Source organism: Mustelus asterias, chromosome 29 (genome assembly GCF_964213995.1).
Source record: "Mustelus asterias chromosome 29, sMusAst1.hap1.1, whole genome shotgun sequence".
Lineage (NCBI taxonomy): Eukaryota > Metazoa > Chordata > Chondrichthyes > Carcharhiniformes > Triakidae > Mustelus > Mustelus asterias.
This window is the reverse complement of record NC_135829.1, coordinates 17,424,034-17,443,507: the sequence shown is the minus strand read 5'-3', so window position 1 is coordinate 17,443,507 and position 19,474 is coordinate 17,424,034. Positions and strand designations below refer to the sequence as shown.

The window sequence follows — 19,474 nt, the reverse complement described above, 5'->3', positions numbered from 1 at the left end:
GCAGTGGTTGGGGGTCAGGAAAAGGTGGTGTCGTCGGGGTGGGGGGTCAGGGTGGGGGATTGGAGGGGGGGTTGGCAGTAGTTGGGGATTGGGAGAGGGTGGCATAGTCAGGGTGGGAGGTTTGGGGAGAAGGGGTTGGGGATTGGGAGAGGATGGTAGAGAGTTCAGTGGGATTGGGAGTGGTGGGGGTAGTCAGGGTGGGGGGTTTGGGAGAATCTTGGCAGGGGTTGGTGATTGGGAGAGGATGGTAGAGAGTTCAGTGGGATTGGGAGTGGTGGGGGTAGTCAGGGTGGGGGGTTTGGGAGAATCTTGGCAGGGGTTGGTGATTGGGAGAGGATGGTAGAGAGTTCAGTGGGATTGGTGGAGATAGTCAGGGTGGGGGATTGGGAGGGGGTGGTAGAGAGTTCAGTGGGATTGGTGGAGATAGTCAGGGTGGGGGATTGGGAGGGGGTGGTAGAGAGTTCAGTGGGATTGGGAACAGTGGGGGTAGTCAGGATGGGGGGTTTGGGGAGAGGGGGTGGGGAGAGGGGGTGGTAGGGAGTTCGGTGGGATTGGGAGTGGTGCGGGTAGTCAGGGTGGGGGGTTTGGGGAGAGGGGGTTGGCAGGGGTTGGGGATTGGGAGAGGATGGTAGAGAGTTCAGTGGGATTGGGAGCAGTGGGGGGTTTGGGGAGAGGGGATTGGGAGCGGTGGGAGTAGTCAGGGTGGGGGGTTGGCAGGGGTTGGGGATTGGGAGGGGATGGTAGAGAGTTCAGTGGGATTGGGAGCAGTGGGGGTAGTCAGGGAGGGGGGTTTGGGGAGAGAGGATTGGGAGCGGTGGGAGTAGTCAGGGTGGGGGGTTGGCAGGGGTTGGGGATTGGGAGGGGATGGTAGAGAGTTCAGTGGGATTGGGAGCAGTGGGGGTAGTCAGGGAGGGGGGTTTGGGGAGAGGGGGTTGGCAGTGGTTGGGGATTGGGAGGGGGTGGTCAGGGAGGGGGGTTTGGGGACAGGGGGTTGGGAGGGGGTGGTTGGGAGTTCAGTGGGAAGGGGGGGGCGTGGTATTAACTCAGGAGTTTAAAGTGGTTTTCATCTTTCTAATTTTTTCAGGGTAACTATTCTGGAAATCTGTAATTTAAAGCGGATGGTTCCAGATGCGGGGCCATTGCTGGGAGCACCCTGAGCAATGCGGGAACGGGGGCACCAACTTCCAGAAGATTCTGGACCATTGACACGACTCATGCCAAATGCAATTCACCCGGAGTGCGCATGAGCATTGCCGGCCCACCGCCAGGCATCGTGCGCATGCGAATTGCCGGCTCGTCGCCGTCAGAGAGAGAGAGAGCGCGTGCGCGCGCATGAGCATTGCCTGCCCGTCAGACAGTGAGTGCGCGTGTGCATTGCCGGCCCACCGTCGTCATGCAGAGTGCGCACGAGCGTTGCCGGCCCACCGGCGCCGTCAGGCAGGACGCGTATGAGCATTGCCAGCCCACCGCCGTCAAACAGAGAGTGTCAAAGCACGCGCGGTCTAAGACCGGAAACCCTTCTTGTGTCACTTCCTGCGTGTTGTCATGGCGGCGGAGGCCCACTGAGCGTGAGCGGAGCCTGGGCTAAAGTCGGAGCTGCTCCCTTCAGATCGATGTCACAGGCTGCAGTAGGTTAGTTTCTCCCGCTCCAGGGGCCGAGGCCTGGCTCCCGGGGCTGGGGCTGGGGCGAAGCAGAGGAGAAAGCCCGAGCCCCGGGAATAGCGCAGACTCTGTGGGATCCTGCTGTGCGCTGGGAGGGAGAGGTGTCTGCAGCTTTTGCCTCGGGGCCTGGGGGCTGTTTCAATCCCAAATCCTAAATCCTTTTGTCTTTGCAGAGTAAAGTCACCGGTCCACGAGGCAGGGGGTGAGACGCCAGAAGGATGAGCACACAGGTAAAGAAAGGTCATCTCTGTGAATGAAGCAAAGTGTCTTGTCTTCCACTGGCTTATACACTGACCTTATACCTTTCTGTTTCCAGTACAGCATCCTATTCAAACAAGAACATGGTGAGTAACTCTTCATCTTCATGTGAATGGAAAGTTTAAATCCCTGGACTTTCAAAGAAAATAGATCTGAACACTTCAGCTTTGAGGTGCACACTGGAGTTAGGGTGTTGGTTTGTACGATGGATAGATTAGGGGCAGATCACAATGAATGCACAGGTTTAGCATGTAAATCCACAAATTGGTAAATAATTTTGGTGTCTACAGGTACAGATAGCACTCTGGGAATACGGAGTAGTGAAAATAATAGGAACGTGGCTTAAAAATTCAGAGCTCGTTGCTCAGTATTCACGGATACAAGGTATTTGGAACACTGTGGGTGGCACAGTGGTTAGCACTGCTGCCCTATGGCGTCAGGGACTCAGGATTTGGTTCCGGCCTTGGGTGACTGTCGGTGTGTAGTTTGCACGTTCTCTCTGTGTATGTGTGGATTTCCTCCTGTAGTTCCAAGATGTGTGGGTTAGGTTGATTGGCCATGATAAATTGTCCCTTAGTGTCAGGGGGATTAGCGATGTAAATATGTCGGGTTACAAGGATTGGGCTGGGTGGGATTGTTGTCGGTGCAGACTCGATGGGCCAAATGGCCTCCTTTTGCACTGCAGAGATTCTATAATTCTAATCACTTCGGCAAATGCTGAAAGTCAAATTCATCAACTAAGCATACACTAAAACTTGCATTTGTACTGCACCTTTTTATTTCCATACAATTTGGGCAGTGCAGTGGCTAGCACTATGACCCTTGAATGAGATTTAATTTATTTCATACGTGCTGAATATTTCATAACTTATAGAAAATGCTTATAATCATTCATATATTCATAGAACCGTCATCAACATCAAGTAAACAAAATAAATCTTTACACTTGAGTGGATAGAGACCACACGGCTCAGACAGTCAATGTTGTGAGCAATCAGCACTCTCCTCACTTTACTTGCCCTTTCTTTACATGCGAATTACTTCAGTGATACCAGGAGGAAAAAAACTATGAAACAGTGGTACAGTGGTTGGCACTGCTGCCACACAGCGCCAGGAACCCAGGTTCAATTCCGGCCTTGTGTGACTGTCTGTGTGGAGTTTGCACATTCTCCCTGTGTCTGCATGGGTTTCCTCCAGGTGCTCCGGTTTCCTCCCACAGTCCAAACATGTGCGGGTTAGGTTGATTGGCCATGCTAAATTGCCCCTTCGTGTCAGGGGAGATAGCAGGGTAAATATGTGGGGTTACGGGGATAGGGCCAGGGTGGGATTGTTGTCCATGCAGACTCGATGGGCCGAATGGCCTCTTTCTGCACCGACATTCTGTACCAGGATTCTATGAATTTGCCCATCACTCAAATGATCTTGATCGCAGCATTTCTGACAATTCAAATACATCAGTGCGTATGGATTGTTTTTGTCTGTATGGGAAGGGGAGGTTATAAGCATTTGCTTGAAAGTTTAATGTTTCAATTCCAGAATGACTCCCCTTCAAAGCTCTCTCCTCTCATGTTGTCAGACCTGCTGAGTTTTTCCAGCATTTTGTTTTTATTTCAGATCTCCAGCATCTGTCGTGTTTTGCTTTTATTTTAGCTTGACTCTCCTCGAGAGTGCAAATGAGAGAGAGATATGCAAGTCATGATGCAGCGATAGGAAAGAAAATTGTCTTAATGCCCATTTATCCCACTAAGCAACAATTTAAATTTAGCATAGCCAATCCACCTAACCTGCATATCTTTGGACTGGGAGGAAACCTAGCATCCGGAGGGTGACATGGAGAGAGAGTGCAAAGTCAATACATTAGCATAGATAAATTTACAAATTCAAATAGATGAGCAAGAAAGGAGAGTATTAAGAGCAGTACTTGAGATTATCTTGGAGCATTTTTTAAAAAGTGAATGATTTAAGAGACCAGTGGTCAGATATTTGTCAGTGTATCGTCACTGTGAATATTGATCAAGGAGAATTCTTTTCACTTTAGACTTGAACAAACGTTTTGTCGAGCAAGTTTGTGTTCGGGTTTGTACTCCACATGTCTGTGCGAGCATGCCTTACGGATTTATGCGTTAAAACAATGTGTGCATTGATCAGATGTATACGAGAGCAATTTCTGATCTTTGGGAGTGCTCTACAGCCAATGAAGTCCTTTGAAAGAGAACAGGCGCCAGAGTGTGGCGACTAGGGATTTTTCACAGTAACTTCATTGCAGTAAGCCTATTTGTGACACTAATTATCCCTCTTATTTCTTGGAAGCTCATGAAGATTCCATCTGGTCTGTGGCCTGGGGAAAGAGTGACCGGGACAGCTCGGAGACCATAGTGACCGGATCACTGGATGACCTTGTTAAAGTCTGGAAATGGTGGGTGTAGAATCTTTCAACTCCTGGAATATAGAACTTTGCTTTGGTTTTTGTAAATGTGAATCATTGAATCCCTACAGTGCAGATCAGGCCATTGAGTCCACACCGATTCTGTCTGAGAGAACATCTTACCCAGACCCTATCCCCGTAACCTCAGGTATTTACCTCATTAATCCCCCCAGTGTACACATCCTGGGACACTAAGGGACAATTTAGCAAGGCCAATCCATCTAAACTGCAAATCTTTGGAGTGTGGGAGGAAACCGGAGGAAACCCACACAAACACGGGGAGAACGTGCAGACTCCACACAGACAGTGACCCAAGCCAGGAATCTAACCCGGGTCCTTGGCGCTGTGAGGCAGCTGTGCTAACCACTGTACCACCGTGCCGTGAACTTCAGCATTCGTTGAGTAACCAGCTGAATGGTTTATTTTAAACAGAACACCGGCAGCATGAGTGTGACAAAAGTAGCCTTGTCCCTTTAGCTTAGACCTGAGGAAAAATTGCTGCAGCTCAGAATCTTCTACCAAACCTTTGTCAACGCGGTGTTACAAACATTTCTCGCTGCTGATCAGAGGGTGAAATAACTCCGATTAGAGCATTGCTGTGCGACTGGTTGACTTTGCATGACCGATGGATGACTCATTTTTGTTTTTGAATTCTCAGATATTCCAGGTATCCCAATAACTCTTGCAGTTTCTGTTCTGAGGTGATAGGTTTGCAATTCTTACAAGGGAGAAGAATCAATTTAACATAACCGGTGCTCCAGTTTCCTCCCACACTCCAAAGTTGTGCAGGTTAGGTGGATTAGCCAAGCTAAATTGTCCCTTAGTGTCAGGGGAACTAGCTAGGGTAAATGCATGGAGTTATGGGAATGGGGCCTGGGTGGGATTGTGGTCGGTGCAGACTCGATGGGCCGAATGGCCTCCTACATTCTATAAATTCTATGATTTCCACTACATACCTTTAGAATACCTTTAATCTGTCACAGGCATAAGACATTGGAAGAGAGACAGAATAACTTTATAAATTCGCAATAACAGCTGAATTCTTAGTTTGTAATACTTTGTATTGTCCGATAGGGGACTTGGATAATAGACTTTCTGCTGTAATTAGAAGCCACTGTGTTTAATTTCTTGTTTAATAAATTTGCTTGGCGCTTAAAACAAGGCCTTGGGTGATGCTTTATTATCTTGGAAGGTTTAGATAAGTCTCAACTGTTGAAAGTAAATTAACAAATTATTATTTTTTCATTTCTCGGCTATTTTGCTGAAAGCATACCTAGAATTTAAGGCAAGGATGAATATTCTCAAGCACCCGCGGTTAGGATTCTTCCAAAAAAGTGAACACTGAGATTTGATAAGATCCAAAAATATGTAACAGTGCGATTAGTTATTGTATCCTCAATCAAGTTTAAGTTTATTTATTAGTGCACTGCCTGGGAGGATAGTAAGAACATAAGAAATAGGAGCAGGAGTAGGCCATCTGGCCCTTCGAGCCTGCCCCGCCATTCAACAAGATCATGGCTGATCTGAAGCGAATCAGTTCCACTTACCCGCCTGCTCCCCATATCCCCTAATTCCCTTATCGATCAGAAAACTATCTACCCGTGATTTAAACATATTCAACGAGGAAGCCTCCACCACTTCAATGGGCAGAGAATTCCAGAGATTCACTACCCTCTGAGAGAAGAAGTTTCCCCCTCAACTCTGTTCTGAACCGGCCCCCCCTTATTTTGAGGCTGTGCCCTCTAGTTCTGGTTTCCCTTCTAAGTGGAAAGAATCTCTCCACCTCTACCCTATCCAGCCCCTTCATTATCTTATATGTCTCTATAAGATCACCCCTCATCCTTCTAAACTCCAATGAGTACAGACCCAATCTGTTTAATCTCTCCTCATAAGCTACACCCCTCATCTCCGGTATCAACCTGAGGCAGGGAACCTCAGAACAGGTACATAGATGAGCATTTGAAATTAGGTTTAAGTTGACTTATTAGTGTCACAAGTAGGCTGACATTAACACTGCAATTAAGTTACTCCGGTGCCTGTTCGGGTACACTGAGGGAGAATTTAGCACGGCCAATGCACCCAACCAGCACGTCTTTCAGACTGTGGGGGGAAACCGGAGCACCCGGAGGAAACCCACACAGATAATGGGAGAACGTGCAGACTCCGCAGAGACAGTGACTATAAAATATTATAAACCACTTCTCAAACAGGCTATACTAGTTTCTGTCTTTTTTTTCTTAAAAATCGCCACTTGCGACATGTCCAAGTGTTAAGGAAGTATGATGTCAACAAGCATTCTTCAGATAAGACCATGGGGGGAATTTTATGGCCTCCCGTGGGTAGATTCCACCCTGCAGCCCCCCTCTGCACCCCACCCTCACCCCCACCTACCTGTCTGCCCCAACCTCTCCATGATTATATAAATGGTTGGTGTGGCCTAGGGCAGCCCTCCCACCCTCGTCCCTGTTCAGCCCTCTAATATACCCTGAAAATCCTATCGTATCCAGTTTATATGTACTGTGGCAGGCTAAGGATCTTCTATTTGACCTCCGTCAATTCAAACGTATTTACTACAACTGTTTTAACCATGTTGAGGTCACCTGAGTCACCGACAGTAAAGCAAAGTTCCTGTGGGCGGCACAGTGGTTAGCATGGCTGCCTCACAGCATCAAGGACCCGGGTTCAATTCCAGCCTTGCGTCACTGTCTGTGTGGAGTTTGCACATTCGCTCCGTGGGTTTCCTCCGGGTGCTCCGATTTCCTCCCACAGTCCAAAGATGTGCAGGTTAGGTGGATTGGTCATGCTAAATTTCCCCTTAGTGTCCCAAGATATGTAGATTAGGTGCTAAATTGCCCCATAGTCTCTCAGGATGTGCAGGTTAGGAGTATTGGCGAGGTAAATACCTGGGGTTGCAGGGTTAGGGGCTGGGTGGGATGCTCTGTTGGAGAGCCGGTGCAGACTCGGTGGGCTGAATGGCCTGCTTCTGCACTGTCGGGATTCTATGATTCAACTCACTCAGGAATGCTACTTGAGCTCTGCTGGTAACATATACAAATGTATAACCTGAAAAGTATTTGAATGGTTGAGCAGGCTTGCAAGGCCGAATGGCCTCCTCCCGTTACTAGCATATTTCAATTTGCAAAATTCTGTGACTGAACGTTTGACGTCTGGATGCTCTGAAGCTCTGAATACTTGATTTGTGACCTTTGAGTAATCTGCTAAGTAAGACATTGTTACGTGAAATGCCGAGGCTATTCTTCTAGAACAAACTATTAGTTAAAGTTAAAATTTATTTATTAGTCACAGTTAAGGCTTGTGGCTTTATTTATTAGTCACAAGTAACACTGCAATAAAGCTGCTGTGAAAATCCCCTAGTCGCCACTGGGCGCCTGTTTGGGTAACACTGAGGGAGAATTTAGCATGGCCAATGCACCCTAACCAGCGGGTCTTTTGGACTGTGGGAGGAAATCGGAGCACCCGGAGGAAACCCACGCAGACACGGGGAGAATGTGCAGACTCCTCACAGACGGTGACCCAAGCCGTGAATCGAACCCGGGTCCCTGGCTTGCCACTGTGCCGCCATCAGACTGACTGAGAAAAACGCATTTTCCGGTAGACCTCCAGAGATATGCAAGCAGCTGGTAACCCCCGCTGGAAGAAATGGGAGGAGAGCATTAGCCCCTTGAGCCTGTTCAGTGGCTGATTCCTGATCGAACTCCAATTATCCGGCTTCGCCTTCAGTCCCTGAACACTGTCGTTTAATAAAAACCCATCAATCTTTAGATTCAGAATTAAAAATTGATCCAGTGTCCATTGTCATTTGCAGAAGAGTGTTCCAAGCTTCCACCAGCCCTTTGTGTGTGGAATTTCACTCCTAATTCCATTCCTGATTTACTTTTCAGGTTATACATTTGTATATATTACTAGCCAGAGTGTGGCAACTAGGGGATTTTCACAGTAACTTCATTGCAGTGTTAATGTAAGCCTACTTGTAATAATAAATAAACCTGATTAACTTTCAACCTTCAGTAGCCAATTGTGCAATGCTATTGGCCTACTGTATGCTTTGACTAGTTATAAGCTATGAACAGGAGACCTAATATTGATTGGTTTTTGCCTGAGTTTCATGCACCTCTTTTTGCTACAGGGCGGATGAGAAACTCGAGCTCCAGTGGACTCTAGAGGGACACCAACTCGGAGTTGTGTCGGTTGACATCAATCACACTGGCACCACCGCAGCCTCCAGCTCCCTGGATGCACATATCCGCCTTTGGGATTTGGAGTCAGGCAAACAGATTAAGTCTTTGGATGCTGGCCCAGGTAATACATTTGCAACTCCCTTCAATAAATCACTGCCGCTTACATTTGGTGACTACAACTTGTATAATTAATGATGTATGGGTTAAATTCTAATGATTGAATTCAGCAAAAATATGCACCAATCAAGTGGCTTTGGGTGAATATGGTTGACAGTCAGTCCTGGAATTGAGTTACAATGGAAGTCGATTTATCTTGTATGTCTGTACCTGACCCCACCCTTCTGTAGTCGTTTCGTGTGTGTGGCCCCCATCTCAAAATTTTAAGTTTATTTGTTAATGTCACAAGTATGGCACGGTGGTTAGCACTGCTGCCTCACAGCGCCAGGGACCCAGGTTCGATTCCCGGCTTGGGTCACTATGTGGAGTTTGCACATTCTCCCCGTGTCTGCTTCGGTTTCCTCCGGGTGCTCTGGTTTCCTCCCACAGTCCAAAGATGTGCTGGTTAGGTGCTTTGGCCATGCTAAATGCTAATGTTGAACAATAGTCACGCGAACCTACATATTCTGAGAGCAATTGGAAATTAGGTCAGTATTAGAACCATAGAATCCCTACAATGCAGGAGGATGCCATTCAGTCCATCGACTGGACCAACTCTCCGAAAGAGGGTATTACCCCTGGCCCATTCTTGCCCTATCCCTGTACCATGGCTAATCCACCTAACCTGCATAGTGGCATAGTGGTTAGCACTGCTGCCCCACAGCGCCAGGGACCTGGGTTCAATTCCAACCTCGGGTCACTGTCTGTATGGAGTTTGCACATTTTCCCTTGTCTGCGTGGGTTTCCTTTGGGTGTCCTGGTTTCCTCCAAAGATGAGCAGGTTAGGTGAATTGACCATGCTAAATTGCCCCTTAGTGTCAGGGGGATTAACAGGGCAAATACATGGGGTTACGGGGAAAGGGCCTGGATGGGATTGTTGTCAGTGCAGGCTCACTGGGCAAAATAGTTTATTTCTGCACTGTAAGGATTCTATCTAGGGACACGGAGGGGCAATGTACCAGGGCCAATCCACCTAACCATTCTCTGCGGTAATCTGCAAAATAAATCCCTTGTTTAAATTTGGGAACCATGGTAGTTTTTAGTTGTAAAATGGGAAATAATTCATGGTTTGCCATGCAATCTTCACCTTCGTACAAGTGTACAACCTGGCCTTGATAGTGAGTTGGTTGTGAGACCCGAGGGGGGAGATTGGTTCATTGTATCACTAGAGTTCAAATGTGGGAGGGAGGGGTCAGATCTGTGACTGCCATTTTTTCCCCCAGGTTTGTCTTTGATTTGCTTTCTGTCTTTTGTTTTGGGTGCTTTTTCCCTCAGTTTGCGTTTACTGCTGTCCTATTGCCCCCTCCTGCCTTGCTGTGTATCTCCTCGTCCCTTCTTCAAAGCTTGTTCAAACTCTGCAGTTAGGTCACGGGAACCACCAGACCAACATGTAAATTTTCGACCTTTCTTTGCAGTGAGATTGTTTTTCTTGGAATATTGCACGTAGTTCTGGTCGTCACACTACCAGAAGGACATGGATGCTTTGGAGAGGGTGCAAAGAAGGGTTTACGAGGATGTTGTTTGGTCTGGAGGGTTTTAGCTATGAGGAGAGGTTGGATAAATTCGGTCTGTTTTCACTGGAAAGATGGAGGGTGAGGGGTGACCTGCTAGAAGTCTACAATGAGAGGCATAGACAGGAGAGGTAGTCAGAGGTTTTTTCCAGGATGGAAGGGTTGACTACAAGAGGGCACAGGTTCAAGGGGAGAGGGGGTAAGTTTAGGGGAGACGTGCGGGGAAAGTTTTTCACACAGAGGGTGGTGAGTGCCTGGGATGCACTGCCAGTGGAGGTGGTGGAAGCAGGTACCTTAGCAACATACCAGGAATATCTGGATAGACATACGAACGGGAGGCAAACAGAGGGATGGAGATCGCTTATGGATGATAGGTAGTGGGTTTAAGGATTAGGAATCGACACAGGCTTGGTGGGCCAAGGGGCCTGTTCCTATGCTATAATTACTCTTTAATTTTTTTAATGCTGTGTGTTAACTGACCTAACTCTGTAGTTTTAATGAAGTCTCCTCTTCTCTTTCAGTTGATGCCTGGTCTGTGGCCTTCTCTCCAGATGGCAAGTTTTTAGCAACAGGGAGTCACTTGGGGAAAGTCAATATCTTTGGCGTTGAAAGTGGAAAGAAAGAATCTTCCTTGGACACGAGAGGAAAATTCATCCTGAGTATTGCTTATGTAAGACAAACTAGAGGAGTCACTTTAATTCCGTTTTACTTGTGCTGTACCGAGGGAGGACTGAACCTCGCTCTGGTAAAGAATGTGTTTGTGTTAGATTTCGATCTACTGGACGTTCTCTTTGATTCAGCTTCATTAGTTTCTCGTGCGAATGGAGTAGACGACCCCAACAATCAGGGGTTTAGCTCCCGACATCTGGTCTCGTGGTGGCATGGTCAGGGGGCATCAATATTTAAAATATGGTGGGGCGGTACAGTGGTTAGCACTGCTGCCTCACAGCGCCAGTGGCTCTGGTTCGATTCCTGGCTTGGGTCACTGTCTGTGTGGAGTCTGCACATTCTCCCCGTGTTTGCGTGGGTTTCCTCCGGATGCTCCGGTTTCCTCCCACAGTCCAAAAGACGTGCTGGTTAAGTGCATTGGCCGTGCTAAATTCTCCCTCGGTGTCCCCGAACAGGCGCCAGAGTGTCGGGATTTTCACAGTAACTTCATTGCAGTGTAAATGTAAGCTGACTTACGACACTTACAAAATAATAAATAAACAAAACAAACTACATGGGAAGTGGACCTCCCTTCCCCAACCTCCCCCTCCTATACAAAGAACAATACAGCACAGGAACAGGCCCTTCGGCCCCCCAAGCCCGCGCCGCTCCCCGGTCCAGGATTGAATCCTGAATCCGGGATCCCCGCCCAATTTTCCAGCCTATCTACATCCTAATATCCTATCCACCGAGCTGTCCCTCACAGCTACGATGCTTTGTTCATCACAACCTATTAACTCACCCCCACCCCCCCATTCCAGACCATGTGATCCCCAGGGAGAGGCGAAAACCCAGAGTGAAAACCCCAGGGCCAATATGGGGGAAAAAAATCTGGGAAATTCCTCTCCGACCCCCTGAGGCGATCGAAACGAGTCCAGGAGATCACACCGGCCCTGATCAGAAAATGCTTCCCAACCCTATTCATTTCCACTTCTGCTTTACGAACACCATCTGAATTCCCTGCCCCCGAGACAGGTTCCCAACTATCCGCAGTCTCGCTCGGTACTGGCACCAGCAAGATGATCATAGAATGAAGCCTTGAAACGAGAAACAAAGAACAATTAGCCTGCGCCGCTCCCTGGTCCAAACTAGACCACTCTTTTGTATCCCTCCATTCCCACTCCATTCATATAGCTGTCTAGATAAGTCTTAAACGTTCCCAGTGTGTCCGCCTCCACCACCTTGCCCGGCAACACATTCCAGGTCCCCACGACCCTCTGTGTAAAATATGTCCTTCTGATATCTGTGTTAAACCTCCCCCCCTTCACCTTGAACCTATGACCCCTCGTGAACGTCACCACCGACCCGGGGAAAAGCTTCCCACCGTTCACCCTATCCATGCCTTTCATAATTTTATACACCTCTATTAAGTCTCCCCTCATCCTCCGTCTTTCCAAGGAGAACAACCCCAGTTTCCCCAATCTCTCCTCATAACCAAGCCCCTCCATACCAGGCAACATCCTGGTAAACCTCTTCTGTACTCTCTCCAAAGCCTCCACGTCCTTCTGGTAGTGTGGCGACCAGAACTGGACGCAGTACTCCAAATGCGGCCGAACCAACGTTCTATACATCTGCAACATCAGACCCCAACTTTTATACTCTATGCCCCGTCCTATAAAGGCAAGCATGCCATATGCCTTTTTCACCACCTTCTCCACCTGTGACGTCACCTTCAAAGATCTGTGGACTTGCACACCCAGGTCCCTCTTCGTCTCTACACCCTTTATGGTTCTTCCATTTATCGTGTAGCTCCTCCCTACATTATTCCCACCAAAATGCATCACTTCGCATTTATCTGGATTGAACTCCATCTGCCATTTCCTTGCCCAAATTTCCAGCCTATCTATATCCTTCTGTAGCCTCTGACACTGTTCCTCACTATCTGCAAGTCCTGCCAGTTTTGTGTCGTCCGCAAACTTACTGATCACCCCAGTTACTCCTTCTTCCAGATCATTTATATAAATCACAAACAGCAGAGGTCCCAATACAGAGCCCTGCGGTACACCACTAGTCACAGGCCTCCAGCCGGAAAAAGACCCTTCCACTACCACCCTCTGTCTTCTATGACCAAGCCAGTTCTCCACCCATCTAGCCACCTCCCCCTTTATCCCATGAGATCCAACCTTTTTCACCAGCCTACCATGAGGGACTTTGTCAAACGCTTTACTAAAGTCCATATAGACAACATCCACGGCCCTTCCTTTGTCAACCATTTTGGTCACTTCTTCAAAAAACACCACCAGGTTAGTGAGGCATGACCTCCCTCTCACAAAACCATGCTGACTATACACGCGCATGCACACATGCCTTCTGCCTTGGTAACCTCCAGCACCATCGCAACCCTCTGAAGTGTCTCTGCTCCTCCTATTATTTTGGCCTTTTGTGAATCTGTGATTTTCAGAGCTGCCCATTAACCGGTGTATCTTCAGCTGCCTCTACCTTAACTGCTGAACTGTGCTGACGGTCCTCTGACTCGCTCCTCATTTATTAAGCTCCTTAAAATCTACTACTTTTCACCTGTCTTAATACATTTTGTTTGACACTGCTGAGAAGCACAGTGGGATATTTTGCCAATAGGTGCTATTAAATGCCGGTTGTTGCATGCTTTAATCTCTCACCGTGTGAGCTTCTCCCGTGTCCTGGGAGACAGGCTGATGAACACTTTAATTGAATGAAACCAGTTGGAAGCATCAAGCTGCTTCATTTCACGGTTGGTAAATGAGCTTATAGAGTAACAGTCGTAGTAAATCTTGCCTGCCTTCCTTACCGTGGCCAAACCTGAATGACCCCCAACAGCAAGTAGACATGGGTAATTAGCAACAACCACCTCCCATGAACAAATTTAAAAAAGCATACAGTGTGAGTGACGGAGTACGGGAGGGCAGGGCGGGGGTTTGGGGATTGTCAAATACAATTATTTAATTGAGCAGAATTGCACGAATGGCCTCTGGGGGTGCTGCAACTGTTCTGAGATATTGTATATTGTGCGCCGTATTGAAGTTTGATATCTGATGGCATTAACTAGCTTCAGTGAATCCTAATGTGATTTTTAACAGCTTTGTTTTGTGCCTAGTGTATGTTGCTCTGTACAGAACGTGAAAACAGATTTACGAGTCAGTAGTTTCTACCATTTCCCCCCCCCCCAACAAAATATGTTGATTCACTTCACTTGTGTTCACTGCAGAGTCCTGATGGGAAATACCTCGCCAGCGGTGCTATAGATGGTATCATCAACATTTTCGATATTGCCACAGGAAAACTGCTGCATACGCTGGAAGGTAAAATAATGCAGAGGCAATCATGGAAACCAGTTCACTGTCACAGTGTGTCATCATTGTACTAGAACAGCATTTTAGAACATGATGGACTACCTTCCCCATCCAGGAAGCTTGACATTACCCAGGGCAAAGCTTGATCGACACCCCATCCAATGCCTTTAAACATTCAGTCCCTCCATTAGTGGTAGCAGTATGTACCATCCACAAGATGCACTGCAACAACCCACCAAGTTTAACAGCACCTTCCAAACCTGCAACTCGACCAACTGGAAGGACAAGGGCAGCAGATGCATGGATACAGCGCCACCTGCAGGTTTCCCTCCAAGCCACTCACAACCCTGATCTGGAAATATATCGGGCTGTTCTTTCACTGTCGCTGGGTAAAAATCCTGGAACTCCCTCCCTAACAGCACTGTGGGTACACCTACATCTCAGACTGCAGCGGTACAAGAAGGCAGCACACCACCACCTTCTCAAGGGGCAGTTAGGGATCAGCAATAAATGCTGGTCACATCCCAAGACACAAAACAAGTTATTGCACTATAATGGGTGGCACAGTAGTTAGCGCTGCTGCCTCACAGCGCCAGGGACTTGGGTTCGATTCCTGGCTCGGGTCACTGTCTGTGTGGAGTCTGCACATTCTCCCTGTGTCTGCGTGGGTTTCCTCCGGGTGCTCTGGTTTCCTCCCACACTCCAAATATGTGCGGGTTAGGTTGATTGGCCATGTTAAATTGTGTGCCGGGGATGTGTAGGTTAGAGGGATTAGCGGGGTAAATTTGTAGGGATAGGACCTGGGGCGGGATTGTTGTCGGAGCAGACTCGATGGGCCAAATGGTCTCTTTCTGCCCTGGGGTTTCTATGTGGAGTTGAGTGAGTGGGCGAGTGTGACTCCCGTTTGTGATACCCCAGTACAGTCACTCTCCAGAGAGGGATGGTCTTCATTGGTCTGAGACTCTGCTCTGTCCAGCAGTCAGTTTTGCATTGACGATGGTGAGGTTTGTGACGAGATTACGGCTCGGAGTTTGCGGTCAGTGATAAAAGCAAAACACTGCTCAGCACAGAGGTCAGTTTTGCTGTGGAATGTAGTGATGTCTGGCAGGAAGGCCACCTCCAGCACCGTGGAGCGATGCTGCACTGGATTGTGGTGTTCCCACCTGCACATTGGCGCTGAGGAACTGGAGTAGTCATCAGCTGCCCAACCCACCCAACCACATTACAGGGCACCCAGACTGGAAATGGTGGCACAGTGGTTAGCACTGCTGCCTCACAGCACCAGGGACCTGGGTTCAATTCCAGCCTTGGGTGACTATCTATCTGTGTGGAGTTTACCCGTTCTCCCCGTGTCTGTGTGGGTTTCCTCCGGGTGCTCCAGTTTCCTCCCACAGTCTAAAGATGTGCAGGTTAGGTGGATTGGCCATGCTAAATTGCCCCTTAGTGTCCAAAGATGTGCGGGTTAGATGGATTGGCCATGCTAAATTGTCCCATAGTGTCCACAGATGTGCGGGTTAGATGGATTGACCATGGCAAATGCGTGGGGTTATGTGATAGGGGGGAGAGTCGGTGCAGACTCGCGGGCTGAATGGCCTCTTTCTGCACAGCAGGGATTCTATGAAAATCTTTATTTTTAAATTGTTCAATTCTTTGACTTTCAGGTCACGCCAAGCCAATCCGATCTCTGACTTTCTCTCCAGACTCGCAGCTTCTAATCACAGCCTCTGACGACGGCTACATCAAGATTTATGATGTGTAAGAGCTGTCGTTTACAATTGTTTCATTTGGCTTCAGCAGCCCTGGTCCACTGCGGTTAATATAATTCATCTGCTTCTTCCAATAGCCAGCACGCCAGCCTCGCGGGTACCCTCAGCGGGCACGGATCCTGGGTACTGAGTGTGGCTTTCTGCCCGGATGACACGCATTTTGTATCAAGGTAATGACGGATTGATTGCGGAATTAAATTCTCTCCGTTTCGAACTGCGTGTTGAAATTCCCGAGACCTGGAATTGCGGTGGGACACCAGCACACAACAACTTAAAAGAGAAATCCCCCCTCTGCCATTCCGGTGGGGACATTGGTTTGAAATGAATGGATCGGGAGAATTTCAGGCTACACTATTAATCAATTGTGCAATTTCATGGTCTAAGTGAATTCTAAAACTAATTTAAAATGCTATTCGGTTGACCTAGAGTACAGTAATGCCATCAAATCAGCTACATTACAGCAGTAAAGTTTGTAGTCTGTAAACCTTGTTTTAAGAAGGGTGGCACAGTGGTTAGCGCTGCTGATTTCCACTCCATCTGACGAAGGAGCAGCGCTCCGAAAGCTTATGGTATTTGCTACCAAATAAACCTGTTGGACTTTAACCTGGTGTTGTTAAAACTCTTACTGTGTTCACCCCAGTCCAACGCCGGCATCTCCACATCATGCCTCACAGCGCCAGGGACCCAGGTTCGATTCCGACCTCTGGTCACTGTCTGTCTGTGTGGAGTTTGCACTTTCTCCAAGTGTCTGCGTGGATTTCCTCCGGGTGCTCTGGTTTCCTCCCACAGTCCAAAGATGTGTGGGATAAGTTGATTGGCCATGCTAAATTGTCCCTTAGTATCCCATGATGTGTAGGTTAGGAGGATTGGGGTAAATACCTGGGGTTACAGGGTTAGGGTCTGGGTGGGATGTTTTATTGGAGAGTCGGTGCAGACTCAATGGGCTAAATGGCCTGCTTCTGCACTGCAGGGATTCTATGATTCAACTCACTCAGCAATGCTACTTGAGTTCTGCTGGTAATATATACAAATGTTAGGTCTGCACGTAACCTGATCTGTACGTGAATGGTCGAGCAGGCTTGAGGGGCCGAATGGCCTCCTCTGGTTGCTAGCATATTTCAATTTGCAAAATTCTGCGTGTGGGGGAGGGGTTCAGGGTCAAGGTGAGACTTTGGCCTTGAGAGAGGGTGAACTTGACCTAAAGTCAGAGCTTCCTCGCTCTAATGTGACCAAGATCTGGAATGTGTGGAAGTGTTTGTATGTGCACACACACGATGCCTAGCCTGTGCTATATTTTTAACAGTTCTGCAGACGATTTTACGCTGCGTTCCGATCAAACTAATTTCAGTTGAAAGGTATATGTGTGAAAATCTTCTGTTCACTTTCTACTCAGGGTGCTGACTTATAGAATCTTACAACTGAGGAGGCCATTCAAACCACAGTATCTTTGTATTTATTCGTTCTGAGATATGGGCATCGTTGGCTGGGCCAGTGTTTATTGCCTATCCCTGAGGACATTTAGGAGTCAACCACATTGCTGTGGCTCTGGAGTCACATGTAGGCCAGACCGGGTAAGGACAGCAGATTTCCTTCCCTAAAGGACAGTGAACTAGATTTTTTTTACGACCATGATTTCACGGTCATCATTAGACTTTTATTCATATTTCACCATCTGCCGTGGCGGGATTTGAACCCAGATCCCCAGAGCATTATCCTGGGTCTCTAGATTACTAGTCCAGAGACAATGCCACTATACGACCGCCTCCCCACATGCTGGCTCTTTAAAATAACTGTGCAATCGGTCTGACTCCCCTGTTCCCATCGCCCTCGTAGATGATGCCACTTGTTTTGAGTTAAAGTGTTGTTTGTAACCAGCTGCTTCTGTTCTGCTCTAGCTCTTCTGACAAAAGTGTAAAGGTTTGGGATGCTGGCTCAAGAAGTTGTGTGCACACATTCTTCGATCATTTGGATCAGGTAAACTATTATTATGATCTGTCAGTGAACAGTTCCAGCCACATTGAGTCGTAGCTTTGTTCCCTTGCTGTCTTATGTTCTAAAAAAGCATTCTGCATTTCCAAACAGGTCTGGGGTGCGAGGTACAATGGGAACGGATCCAAGATCGTCTCTGTTGCAGACGATCGTGAGATCCATATTTACGACTGTCCCACCTGAAGTCCTCTTCCACTATTTCCAATGTAAACCTGCTTCCAAGGTTCTCCACTCGCAAGTATGGACAGGTGCCTCCCTGGGAAAGCCAGTAATCTGCTTGTTACGTCGCTGTAATCTGCAGTGCATTGTGAAGCCAAAGGAGCTATTGGGGAGTCCAGATAAACAATTCCAGGTTTCATTTTAATTTGGCGAATGAGGCTTCCCCCATTTAAGAAACTTTTATTGTATTTTGAGTTGATGTTTTACTCCTCGTGTAAGGTGTATTTTTGGTTCTATTTTTGAAGTTGCTAAAAATAAACCTGGTTTTATAAACATGGTTGTGGCCTAATTTAATGCGAATGAGACTGAACATTAGCTTATGAGCTGCTCCACACTGTTACAATGAATTTGTCAATGATTTGATTTTATTGTCACATGTATTGTGATAGTGAAAAGTATTATTTCTTGCACGCTATACAAAGCATACCGTTCATAGAGAAGGAAAGGAGAGGGTGCAGAATGTAGTGTTACAGTCATAGCTAGTGTGTAGAGAAAGATCAACTTAAGATAGGTCCATTCAAAAGTCTTATGGCAAAAGGGAAGAAGCTGTTCTTGAGTAGAATGCCAGTTAGCTCTGTGTTCTTGGGCTGAAGCTTAGATTACTTACAGAAAACATTTTGTCGGCACTTCCATTTGAAACCAGTCGTAAGGCAATCACGATAGTCTGTAATGTTAGTCCCCCCCACACTCCTCCCATCCATACACTTTGTGGTGTCTTCTAATACAACTTTCTTCCTTCATTAAAGCCATTTATATTGAAAAGCTAAAGTCCCCTGTCCTGGTTACCACTTGTCACGTCTCACTGATCAGAGAAAACCTGCTGTCTAGTCAATTAGCAACACGTCATATAGTTACCTTCAATTCCATGCACTTCAATATTCCTTAATCTCTTATGTGAAGCTTTATTCAACACTCTCTGGCAGTCAATCTCTGAGTAAACATCCCCCATATAGATGCTCCCTTTTCTAAAATGTTAGTCGCATCAAAAAAATCAACTAAGTTAGTCAAATCTAATATCTTTCACAAATTCACGTTGACTCCAATCAACTGCTCCAATGCACACACTGCCTGCTAACGGCACAGTGGCACTGCTGCCTCACAGCACCAAGGACCTTGGTTTGATTCCTGGCTTGGGTCACTGTGTGAAGTTTGCACGCTCTCCCCGTGTCTGCGTGGTTTCCTCCCACAGTCCAAAGATGTGCAGGTTAGGTGGATTGGCTATGCTAAATTGTCCCTTAGTGTCGGAGGACAAAGAACAAAGAAAATTACAGCACAGGAATAGGCCCTTTGGCCCTCCCAAGCCTGCACCGAT

The 19,474-nt window shown here is 47.4% G+C and overlaps 2 protein-coding genes across 2 annotated transcripts in view; both read left to right on the top strand.

The window, feature by feature from the left end:
- The window catches only part of slc25a44a (solute carrier family 25 member 44a), a 352,818-nt gene that overhangs the window by 111,433 nt on the left and 221,911 nt on the right, over window positions 1-19,474 (top strand). The gene's annotated exons all lie outside the window — the stretch shown is intronic.
- skic8 (SKI8 subunit of superkiller complex) lies at window positions 1,419-18,435 on the top strand. The gene is made up of 11 exons (XM_078200140.1): window positions 1,419-1,632; window positions 1,836-1,892; window positions 1,979-2,006; window positions 4,231-4,336; window positions 8,493-8,665; window positions 10,733-10,881; window positions 14,104-14,197; window positions 15,850-15,943; window positions 16,032-16,124; window positions 17,850-17,928; window positions 18,037-18,435. Exons 2-11 carry the CDS (start codon window positions 1,881-1,883, stop codon window positions 18,124-18,126), a joined length of 918 nt encoding a protein of 305 aa, XP_078056266.1. The 5' UTR covers window positions 1,419-1,632; window positions 1,836-1,880; the 3' UTR covers window positions 18,127-18,435.